The 11,839-nt window shown below is 41.8% G+C and overlaps 1 protein-coding gene across 1 annotated transcript in view; it reads left to right on the plus strand.

Annotated features, from left to right (window-relative positions):
* ttc27 (tetratricopeptide repeat domain 27) overlaps nucleotides 1-11,839 on the plus strand; it is a 158,072-nt gene that overhangs the window by 129,701 nt on the left and 16,532 nt on the right. Inside the window, exon 12 of the mRNA XM_041789755.1 lies at nucleotides 10,484-10,606. Coding sequence (XP_041645689.1) covers nucleotides 10,484-10,606 — 123 coding nt within the window. The remainder of the gene's footprint in view (nucleotides 1-10,483; nucleotides 10,607-11,839) is intronic.

Here is an 11,839-nt window from a genome sequence, read left to right on the forward strand (position 1 = left end):
AGGTGGACTGTAGTAGCAGTAACTAGTGTTTACAGGTGGACTGTAGTAGCAGTAACTAGTGTTTACAGGTGGACTGTAGTAGTAACTAGTGTTTACAGGTGGACTGTAGTAGCAGTAACTAGTGTTTACAGGTGGACTGTAGTAGTAGTAACTAGTGTTTACAGGTGGACTGTAGTAGTAGTAACTAGTGTTTACAGGTGGACTGTAGTAGCAGTAACTAGTGTTTACAGGTGGACTGTAGTAGCAGTAACTAGTGTTTACAGGTGGACTGTAGTAGCAGTAACTAGTGTTTACAGGTGGACTGTAGTAGTAACTAGTGTTTACAGGTGGACTGTAGTAGCAGTAACTAGTGTTTACAGGTGGACTGTAGTAGCAGTAACTAGTGTTTACAGGTGGACTGTAGTAGTAACTAGTGTTTACAGGTGGACTGTAGTAGCAGTAACTAGTGTTTACAGGTGGACTGTAGTAGCAGTAACTAGTGTTTACAGGTGGACTGTAGTAGCAGTAACTAGTGTTTACAGGTGGACTGTAGTAGCAGTAACTAGTGTTTACAGGTGGACTGTAGTAGCAGTAACTAGTGTTTACAGGTGGACTGTAGTAGCAGTAACTAGTGTTTACAGGTGGACTGTAGTAGCAGTAACTAGTGTTTACAGGTGGACTGTAGTAGTAGTAACTAGTGTTTACAGGTGGACTGTAGTAGCAGTAACTAGTGTTTACAGATGGACTGTAGTAGTAGTAACTAGTGTTTATAGGTGGACTGTAGTAGCAGTAACTAGTGTTTACAGGTGGACTGTAGTAGTAGTAACTAGTGTTTACAGATGGACTGTAGTAGTAGTAACTAGTGTTTATAGGTGGACTGTAGTAGCAGTAACTAGTGTTTACAGGTGGACTGTAGTAGCAGTAACTAGTGTTTACAGGTGGACTGTAGTAGCAGTAACTAGTGTTTACAGGTGGACTGTAGTAGCAGTAACTAGTGTTTACAGGTGGACTGTAGTAGTAACTAGTGTTTACAGGTGGACTGTAGTAGCAGTAACTAGTGTTTACAGGTGGACTGTAGTAGTAACTAGTGTTTACAGGTGGACTGTAGCAGTAACTAGTGTTTACAGGTGGACTGTAGTAGCAGTAACTAGTGTTTACAGGTGGACTGTAGTAGCAGTAACTAGTGTTTACAGGTGGACTGTAGTAGTAACTAGTGTTTACAGGTGGACTGTAGTAGCAGTAACTAGTGTTTACAGGTGGACTGTAGTAGTAACTAGTGTTTACAGGTGGACTGTAGTAGCAGTAACTAGTGTTTACAGGTGGACTGTAGTAGCAGTAACTAGTGTTTACAGGTGGACTGTAGTAGCAGTAACTAGTGTTTACAGGTGGACTGTAGTAGCAGTAACTAGTGTTTACAGGTGGACTGTAGTAGCAGTAACTAGTGTTTACAGGTGGACTGTAGTAGCAGTAACTAGTGTTTACAGGTGGACTGTAGTAGCAGTAACTAGTGTTTACAGGTGGACTTTAGTAGCAGTAACTAGTGTTTACAGGTGGACTGTAGTAGCAGTAACTAGTGTTTACAGGTGGACTGTAGTAGTAGTAACTAGTGTTTACAGGTGGACTGTAGTAGTAACTAGTGTTTACAGGTGGTCTGTAGTAGCAGTAACTAGTGTTTACAGGTGGACTGTAGTAGCAGTAACTAGTGTTTACAGGTGGTCTGTAGTAGTAGTAACTAGTGTTTACAGGTGGACTGTAGTAGTAACTAGTGTTTACAGGTGGACTGTAGTAGCAGTAACTAGTGTTTACAGGTGGACTGTAGTAGTAACTAGTGTTTACAGGTGGACTGTAGTAGCAGTAACTAGTGTTTACAGGTGGACTGTAGTAGTAGTAACTAGTGTTTACAGGTGGACTGTAGTAGTAACTAGTGTTTACAGGTGGACTGTAGTAGCAGTAACTAGTGTTTACAGGTGGACTGTAGTAGTAACTAGTGTTTACAGGTGGACTGTAGTAGTAACTAGTGTTTACAGGTGGACTGTAGTAGCAGTAACTAGTGTTTACAGGTGGACTGTAGTAGCAGTAACTAGTGTTTACAGGTGGACTGTAGTAGTAACTAGTGTTTACAGGTGGACTGTAGTAGCAGTAACTAGTGTTTACAGGTGGACTGTAGTAGCAGTAACTAGTGTTTACAGGTGGACTGTAGTAGTAGTAACTAGTGTTTACAGGTGGACTGTAGTAGTAGTAACTAGTGTTTACAGGTGGACTGTAGTAGCAGTAACTAGTGTTTACAGGTGGACTGTAGTAGTAGTAACTAGTGTTTACAGGTGGACTGTAGTAGTAGTAACTAGTGTTTACAGGTGGACTGTAGTAGCAGTAACTAGTGTTTACAGGTGGACTGTAGTAGCAGTAACTAGTGTTTACAGGTGGACTGTAGTAGCAGTAACTAGTGTTTACAGGTGGACTGTAGTAGCAGTAACTAGTGTTTACAGGTGGACTGTAGTAGCAGTAACTAGTGTTTACAGGTGGACTGTAGTAGCAGTAACTAGTGTTTACAGATGGACTGTAGTAGCAGTAACTAGTGTTTACAGGTGGACTGTAGTAGCAGTAACTAGTGTTTACAGGTGGACTGTAGTAGCAGTAACTAGTGTTTACAGATGGACTGTAGTAGTAGTAACTAGTGTTTACAGGTGGACTGTAGTAGCAGTAACTAGTGTTTACAGGTGGACTGTAGTAGTAACTAGTGTTTACAGGTGGACTGTAGTAGCAGTAACTAGTGTTTACAGATGGACTGTAGTAGCAGTAACTAGTGTTTACAGGTGGACTGTAGTAGCAGTAACTAGTGTTTACAGGTGGACTGTAGTAGCAGTAACTAGTGTTTACAGGTGGACTGTAGTAGTAACTAGTGTTTACAGGTGGACTGTAGTAGTAACTAGTGTTTACAGATGGACTGTAGTAGTAGTAACTAGTGTTTACAGGTGGACTGTAGTAGCAGTAACTAGTGTTTACAGGTGGACTGTAGTAGTAACTAGTGTTTACAGGTGGACTGTAGTAGCAGTAACTAGTGTTTACAGGTGGACTGTAGTAGCAGTAACTAGTGTTTACAGGTGGACTGTAGTAGTAGTAACTAGTGTTTACAGGTGGACTGTAGTAGTAGTAACTAGTGTTTACAGGTGGACTGTAGTAGCAGTAACTAGTGTTTACAGGTGGACTGTAGTAGCAGTAACTAGTGTTTACAGGTGGACTGTAGCAGTAACTAGTGTTTACAGGTGGACTGTAGTAGTAACTAGTGTTTACAGGTGGACTGTAGTAGCAGTAACTAGTGTTTACAGGTGGACTGTAGTAGCAGTAACTAGTGTTTACAGGTGGACTGTAGTAGCAGTAACTAGTGTTTACAGGTGGACTGTAGTAGCAGTAACTAGTGTTTACAGGTGGACTGTAGTAGCAGTAACTAGTGTTTACAGGTGGACTGTAGTAGCAGTAACTAGTGTTTACAGGTGGACTGTAGTAGCAGTAACTAGTGTTTACAGGTGGACTGTAGTAGCAGTAACTAGTGTTTACAGGTGGACTGTAGCAGTAACTAGTGTTTACAGGTGGACTGTAGTAGCAGTAACTAGTGTTTACAGGTGGACTGTAGTAGTAGTAACTAGTGTTTACAGGTGGACTGTAGTAGCAGTAACTAGTGTTTACAGGTGGACTGTAGTAGCAGTAACTAGTGTTTACAGGTGGACTGTAGTAGCAGTAACTAGTGTTTACAGGTGGACTGTAGTAGCAGTAACTAGTGTTTACAGGTGGACTGTAGTAGCAGTAACTAGTGTTTACAGGTGGACTGTAGTAGTAACTAGTGTTTACAGGTGGACTGTAGTAGCAGTAACTAGTGTTTACAGGTGGACTGTAGTAGCAGTAACTAGTGTTTACAGGTGGACTGTAGTAGCAGTAACTAGTGTTTACAGGTGGTCTGTAGTAGCAGTAACTAGTGTTTACAGGTGGACTGTAGTAGTAACTAGTGTTCACAGGTGGACTGTAGCAGTAACTAGTGTTTTACAGGTGGACTGTAGTAGTAGTAACTAGTGTTTACAGATGGACTGTAGTAGTAGTAACTAGTGTTTACAGGTGGACTGTAGTAGCAGTAACTAGTGTTTACAGGTGGACTGTAGTAGTAGTAACTAGTGTTTACAGGTGGACTGTAGCAGTAACTAGTGTTTACAGGTGGACTGTAGTAGCAGTAACTAGTGTTTACAGGTGGACTGTAGTAGTAGTAACTAGTGTTTACAGGTGGACTGTAGTAGTAGTAACTAGTGTTTACAGGTGGACTGTAGCAGTAACTAGTGTTTACAGGTGGACTGTAGTAGCAGTAACTAGTGTTTACAGGTGGACTGTAGTAGCAGTAACTAGTGTTTACAGGTGGACTGTAGTAGCAGTAACTAGTGTTTACAGGTGGACTGTAGTAGTAGTAACTAGTGTTTACAGGTGGACTGTAGTAGTAGTAACTAGTGTTTACAGGTGGACTGTAGTAGCAGTAACTAGTGTTTACAGGTGGACTGTAGTAGTAGTAACTAGTGTTTACAGGTGGACTGTAGCAGTAACTAGTGTTTTACAGGTGGTCTGTAGTAGCAGTAACTAGTGTTTACAGGTGGACTGTAGTAGTAACTAGTGTTTACAGGTGGACTGTAGTAGTAACTAGTGTTTACAGGTGGACTGTAGCAGTAACTAGTGTTTACAGGTGGACTGTAGTAGCAGTAACTAGTGTTTACAGGTGGACTGTAGTAGTAACTAGTGTTTACAGGTGGACTGTAGTAGTAACTAGTGTTTACAGGTGGACTGTAGTAGCAGTAACTAGTGTTTACAGGTGGACTGTAGCAGTAACTAGTGTTTACAGGTGGACTGTAGTAGCAGTAACTAGTGTTTACAGGTGGACTGTAGTAGTAGTAACTAGTGTTTACAGATGGACTGTAGTAGTAGTAACTAGTGTTTATAGGTGGACTGTAGTAGCAGTAACTAGTGTTTACAGGTGGACTGTAGCAGTAACTAGTGTTTTACAGGTGGTCTGTAGTAGCAGTAACTAGTGTTTACAGGTGGACTGTAGTAGCAGTAACTAGTGTTTACAGGTGGACTGTAGTAGCAGTAACTAGTGTTTACAGGTGGACTGTAGTAGTAACTAGTGTTTACAGGTGGACTGTAGTAGCAGTAACTAGTGTTTACAGGTGGACTGTAGTAGTAACTAGTGTTTACAGGTGGACTGTAGTAGCAGTAACTAGTGTTTACAGGTGGACTGTAGTAGTAACTAGTGTTTACAGGTGGACTGTAGTAGCAGTAACTAGTGTTTACAGGTGGACTGTAGTAGTAGTAACTAGTGTTTACAGGTGGACTGTAGCAGTAACTAGTGTTTACAGGTGGACTGTAGTAGTAGTAACTAGTGTTTACAGGTGGACTGTAGTAGCAGTAACTAGTGTTTACAGGTGGACTGTAGCAGTAACTAGTGTTTACAGGTGGACTGTAGTAGCAGTAACTAGTGTTTACAGGTGGACTGTAGCAGTAACTAGTGTTTACAGGTGGACTGTAGTAGCAGTAACTAGTGTTTACAGGTGGACTGTAGTAGTAACTAGTGTTTACAGGTGGACTGTAGTAGTAACTAGTGTTTACAGGTGGACTGTAGTAGCAGTAACTAGTGTTTACAGGTGGACTGTAGTAGTAGTAACTAGTGTTTACAGGTGGACTGTAGTAGCAGTAACTAGTGTTTACAGGTGGACTGTAGTAGTAGTAACTAGTGTTTACAGGTGGACTGTAGTAGCAGTAACTAGTGTTTACAGGTGGACTGTAGTAGTAGTAACTAGTGTTTACAGGTGGACTGTAGTAGTAGTAACTAGTGTTTACAGGTGGACTGTAGTAGCAGTAACTAGTGTTTACAGGTGGACTGTAGCAGTAACTAGTGTTTACAGGTGGACTGTAGTAGTAGTAACTAGTGTTTACAGGTGGACTGTAGCAGTAACTAGTGTTTACAGGTGGACTGTAGTAGCAGTAACTAGTGTTTACAGGTGGACTGTAGTAGCAGTAACTAGTGTTTACAGGTGGACTGTAGTAGTAACTAGTGTTTACAGGTGGACTGTAGTAGCAGTAACTAGTGTTTACAGGTGGACTGTAGTAGCAGTAACTAGTGTTTACAGGTGGACTGTAGTAGCAGTAACTAGTGTTTACAGGTGGACTGTAGTAGTAGTAACTAGTGTTTACAGGTGGACTGTAGTAGCAGTAACTAGTGTTTACAGGTGGACTGTAGTAGTAGTAACTAGTGTTTACAGGTGGACTGTAGCAGTAACTAGTGTTTACAGGTGGACTGTAGTAGCAGTAACTAGTGTTTACAGGTGGACTGTAGTAGCAGTAACTAGTGTTTACAGGTGGACTGTAGCAGTAACTAGTGTTTACAGGTGGACTGTAGTAGTAGTAACTAGTGTTTACAGGTGGACTGTAGTAGTAGTAACTAGTGTTTACAGGTGGACTGTAGTAGTAGTAACTAGTGTTTACAGGTGGACTGTAGCAGTAACTAGTGTTTACAGGTGGACTGTAGTAGCAGTAACTAGTGTTTACAGGTGGACTGTAGTAGCAGTAACTAGTGTTTACAGGTGGACTGTAGTAGTAGTAACTAGTGTTTACAGGTGGACTGTAGCAGTAACTAGTGTTTACAGGTGGACTGTAGTAGCAGTAACTAGTGTTTACAGGTGGACTGTAGTAGCAGTAACTAGTGTTTACAGGTGGACTGTAGTAGCAGTAACTAGTGTTTACAGGTGGACTGTAGCAGTAACTAGTGTTTACAGGTGGACTGTAGTAGCAGTAACTAGTGTTTACAGGTGGACTGTAGTAGCAGTAACTAGTGTTTACAGGTGGACTGTAGCAGTAACTAGTGTTTACAGGTGGACTGTAGTAGCAGTAACTAGTGTTTACAGGTGGACTGTAGTAGCAGTAACTAGTGTTTACAGGTGGACTGTAGTAGTAACTAGTGTTTACAGGTGGACTGTAGTAGTAACTAGTGTTTACAGGTGGACTGTAGTAGCAGTAACTAGTGTTTACAGGTGGACTGTAGTAGCAGTAACTAGTGTTTACAGGTGGACTGTAGTAGTAGTAACTAGTGTTTACAGGTGGACTGTAGTAGTAGTAACTAGTGTTTACAGGTGGACTGTAGTAGTAGTAACTAGTGTTTACAGGTGGACTGTAGTAGCAGTAACTAGTGTTTACAGGTGGACTGTAGTAGTAGTAACTAGTGTCCTACTAAACTTTGGTATGGGAGCGTCCTTGCTTTCCAGAGCGGTTCCTTTAGCAGTGTGAGTCCAAATATCAGTATTAATAAAGTGATCTTTATTGAATGTGCTAATGTACATTGCTTATTTTTGGGCACATAAACAGTTTTTATAGCTTTCTGAATAGTTTCTGTTTCTTAAATTTGATTGGACAGTCAGTTACATTCTCAGTGTGACTCAGACAACTCTCAATCACAGTTGTTTTCTAATCCTGAAAATTGCTTTTTTAGCTGGGGATGAAAGCCATGAAGCGCAAGGAGAAAAACGAAATGTCTAAAGGTCCCACAGGGATTGTAAAAAGATGCATTAATGAGCTTTGTGACACATTTGCCGAACCACAAAGAATCATCGGATCTACAACGACAAACATTAGCCGCCTAGGATGGAGCAGAGAATGAAACGGAGCCAGCTGTAAGTAGAATCAGCAGTCATTAAAAGGTTTAGACCTGTCTGGGAGATTGAAGGAGGGGGAGTGCTGGAAGAGGAGAGAGAGAGGGATGTTGGGGAGGAGACATCGCCCAGGTGGCATGTAATAACTGATAACAGCAATAAAGTTGGAATTGAAGAGTCCCTATTGCTGCCTGAGGACGTGGAAGTGGGCTTGGGCGGAGGATTGTGACACGTTTTCTCCACACTAGAGACCCATGGTGAGCATGTGACAACGCAGTGAAGGCCTTTTATAGCCGGGGGGGGGGCTGTACCTCATCTACTGCTGGTCTTTATTCATGTTAGGCCTGTAATTACACTGCACATACATTTACATTACAGCTGTCCTCTTTCTAAAGCAGGCTGTAAGCTTCACAGCTAATCTCCCTCCTCAGGCAGACTTCGGCTTTCATCGATCTCACATTGAGATTAAAACACTTCCAAGCATAAAATACTGTTGGTGATCATCCTGGTAAGGACGCTGTGGTTATTCTTAGAGCCCTAATCCCGTGACTCCATGAGCCCTAAGCATGCTGGTACAGCTAGCTCTTTAGCACATGAGCCAGGAGACAGACTGGTACTAGTCTTACATGTGGGAATAAACATGGCTGCTCTTCAGGGGGACAGTAAGGATAGAAACCTTTTTAGTCAAAATCTCTGACAGTTCAAAGAACAAAGGAAGACAAGAGCCGCTTCAGTGATTATGGCTGCAGACAGCGCAGTGTCGTCAGCATAAAGCTGTGCCGTAAGAACACCTTCACTGAGGTTATTAACGGGATTATTTTATAACATAGCACCAATAATAGAACACTGGAGGAATCCTGATGGAGCATGTTTCACAGTGTAGAGCACAGGTGTCAAACTCAAGGCCCAGGGGCCAAGTCTGGCCCACAAGATCATCAGATCTTTCTATTCTAACTGGCCCACCATAAGGTCTGCAGAGTTCCTCCAGTATAAACGTGTTAACTTTACCTTGATGATTTAAAATATCTTTGTTAAATTGTAAAAGTCTGAAAAGGTAGAGCTTAAAAGAAGTTAGATAAAAAGTCTGAAGGGTGGGAAGAGATTAATGTTGTCATTTCATATTTTCAATTTTGCATCTCACAATTCTGACTTAAACTAATAATTTTGATTTTTTTTAATGTTTTGACCTTCAAGAATTACAATTCAAAATTCTAAGTCATATTTTTGCCGTTTAAACTTTTGATTTTGACTTTCTATCCCATATATTTGCCTTTTAAAACATTTTGCCTTTGAATTTCATGTTTTGACCTTTTGAATTAATAAAGTTGACTATATCTCAGACTTTGAGCCTTATTTAGATATATTTTTTCTTATTTTAGTAATGGTGAAAATGAGGTTGACAGTTAATGTTTAAATGCTGACCTTGTTAGGCTCTTAGGTAAGGCCTAAATTCAGAATCCTTGATTGACTTTCACACTCCTGGCATTTTCATCCTCCTCTACCTCTCACAGCAAACACATATTCAGTTGTCTGAGGAGGATCTACACTCACATTATCACTCATTACATGTGAATTAAAATGTTAAATCCTAGTGATGTTCCCTGACCAAGAACCTGATTCACTGAGCTCCAGAGATCCTGGAGGAGATGGGACAAAGTTCTAGAAGGACAACCATCCCTGCAGCCCTCCACTGACCTGGACTTTATGGAGGAGAGGAGAGATGAGGACTCCTCAGAGAGAGACACAGGAAAGAGTGCTTGAGTTGAAAAAAACTCCACGTGAAAGTCATCTCCTCCATGATGTCTGGAGCTCAGTCAGAGGGACCATCAGGTTTTGGTCTCCTCTCTCACTAGGGTCCTTCTCCCCCAATGGTGACCAGCTCTAGAAGAGTCCTGGTTGGTCCAAACTTCCTCTCCCTTAGAATCATGTCCAATCAGGTTAATTTAGCACAAGTGGACTCCAGTCAAGAACTTCCCAAAACAATTCTAAGGTTCTGTTTTCACTTTGTCATGACAGGATTACTGAGTGTGGATGAATGAGAATGATTGAGAATGAGACTTTGAACCACTGTTCAGGCTGTAGCTGACCAAAACTGAAAAGTGAAGGGGTCTGAAATGTTCATGAGTACAGAGCTATGAGGAGAGAAAGGTTGGAGAAAGGGAGGAAAAGAACTATGACTATTGAAGATACAGGTCTGATTGCATTAAATAGTACCAATGTAAGTACTTTTGGAGATTAGGTCTGCTCTTTGTGAATAAAAGACATTTGAGGCAGGACTTATTTGCTGAGGTCGGATTTTTTGTGCCATTCTTTATTTTGAATCATTTTCAAACATGCAATCAGGACAGGTGTACCTGGAACGCTGTGTGCTTGGCACCTGCTGCGTTGATTGCACACTTTCTCTCTCATTTGCACAGGTTTGGCAGCAGCTGGAGCACTGCAGTCTTTGTGAATCAGGCCCATTGTGTTTCATTAAAGAGCTTTCTTTAAACCAGCCTGCAGCCTTGTTGAACCATTCTGATACTGCTTTAGGACAAGGTTGCCAGCTGTACTTGTTAAAATATAACCACAGGTTTTATTTGTGAGTCGGTTCCTCAAATTTTATTGCTCAAAACCTCAAAGCATGCCTCGACAGTGTTGTATGTTTTCCAGTTGTAATGGCTTGAACAGTGATTTATGCTGATTTTCCCATCATTCGCAGCTGTAGTCTCGTTTCAGGCTCGTATGTTAAAGGTAAAAGTTCCACCTGCTGATATTCGCCACAGTGGCAGTTTCATCAGGGTGCTGACAGCATTATAAAGCTGCTCTCTGTCTGCTTTTATCTCCTGCAGAAACAGCTCGCCTCCCTGCTGACAGACCTCGGCTGCATCAGCTCAGCTCTGCTCATGTATGAAAAGCTGGAGCTCTGGGAGGATGTTGTGATCTGCTATGAGAGGCTGGGCCAACATGGCAAGGTATGTACACGACCACACAAACACACAGAAAGACTGGGATCAGATGGTACTCCACGTACCGGTACTAACGATTGTTCTGAGTGAGCCGTCACAGTCATACTTCTCAAACACACCACCTATTCCCTCTTTCCTACCCTGCTCTTTCTGTTGTTGTGGCTTTGATTCTTTTTAATTCTGCGGGAAGAGGAACTGAACTGACCAGGAGCAACTGAGGCTTTCATGTTTTGTTAGAAAAACTTTGACCAGACAGATAGGTGGGGCTGAGAAAGGCCCAGGGAGTTATGATGGTGACTTTAGAATTTGTGGACCTGTGCACCATTGTGCAGCCGTCCAGGTTGCTGCTGTCGTGTTTTGTCTTGGGAGCCAGAGGGCTGAGCTTGAGACGGTGCAGGAATAGAAATGAACAAATCAACCAGGTAGAGTAACCTTTTTCTGCCATTCAGACTTTTCATTTCTGCACCATCTACTAGAAACACATTCACACTCATGCACAAAATAAAAATACAAATAAATAAATGGACATGGTTGGGTCTCTGCCCTGGGGGAGTTCTCTGCATTTTCCGTGTTGCAGCTCAGGGACCATTTAATACCCAGGTCTTCTTGGTTTTAGACAAGCCATTTTTCAAATTGGGTTCACATTGGTTATGCTGCTGTGGCCAAACACAAACCCAGGCATGCACATGGAGAAGAGCAGCACATTCCCAGAGGAGTTCATCTGACGTTTGATGTGGCTGAGCCAGCTCCTTTATCGCCCGTCTATCTGCTGTTCAGCGCTACAGCTGCACATCCACAGAGATACGCTGAAGCCATTGCTAACTATTTATTCTGAGAGCTGCTAACATATGTGGACCGGTGGAGAGAGCAGGATAAACAGAATTCACATCATCTTCAGCACAGCTCTGCTCTTTACCTCCCCGACAGAAAGAAATGGTTTTATTCATGTTAGTTTTCAAAAATATTTTAGTTTAAGATTTTGCAGCCGTCCAGTTTCCCCACTTACTGGGCCATGGTGGCGTTTAGTTAGATGTCCTCCCCCGATGACTGGTTTAAATGATAACGGCAGTAAAAACCAGAGGTTAGTCGTACCAGAATAAACTCTGATTTAATTTTACTGATGCTGATCTTTATATTTCAAACTGTAGTAAACAGTTTTTAAAGTACTTTGAAATAATCTGAATGCTTTATATTAGGACTGTCAGATGTATAAAGGACAAATGTTCTGCTCATTAGAGC

This window comes from Cheilinus undulatus, linkage group 6 (assembly GCF_018320785.1).
Source record: "Cheilinus undulatus linkage group 6, ASM1832078v1, whole genome shotgun sequence".
NCBI classification, from domain to species: domain Eukaryota; kingdom Metazoa; phylum Chordata; class Actinopteri; order Labriformes; family Labridae; genus Cheilinus; species Cheilinus undulatus.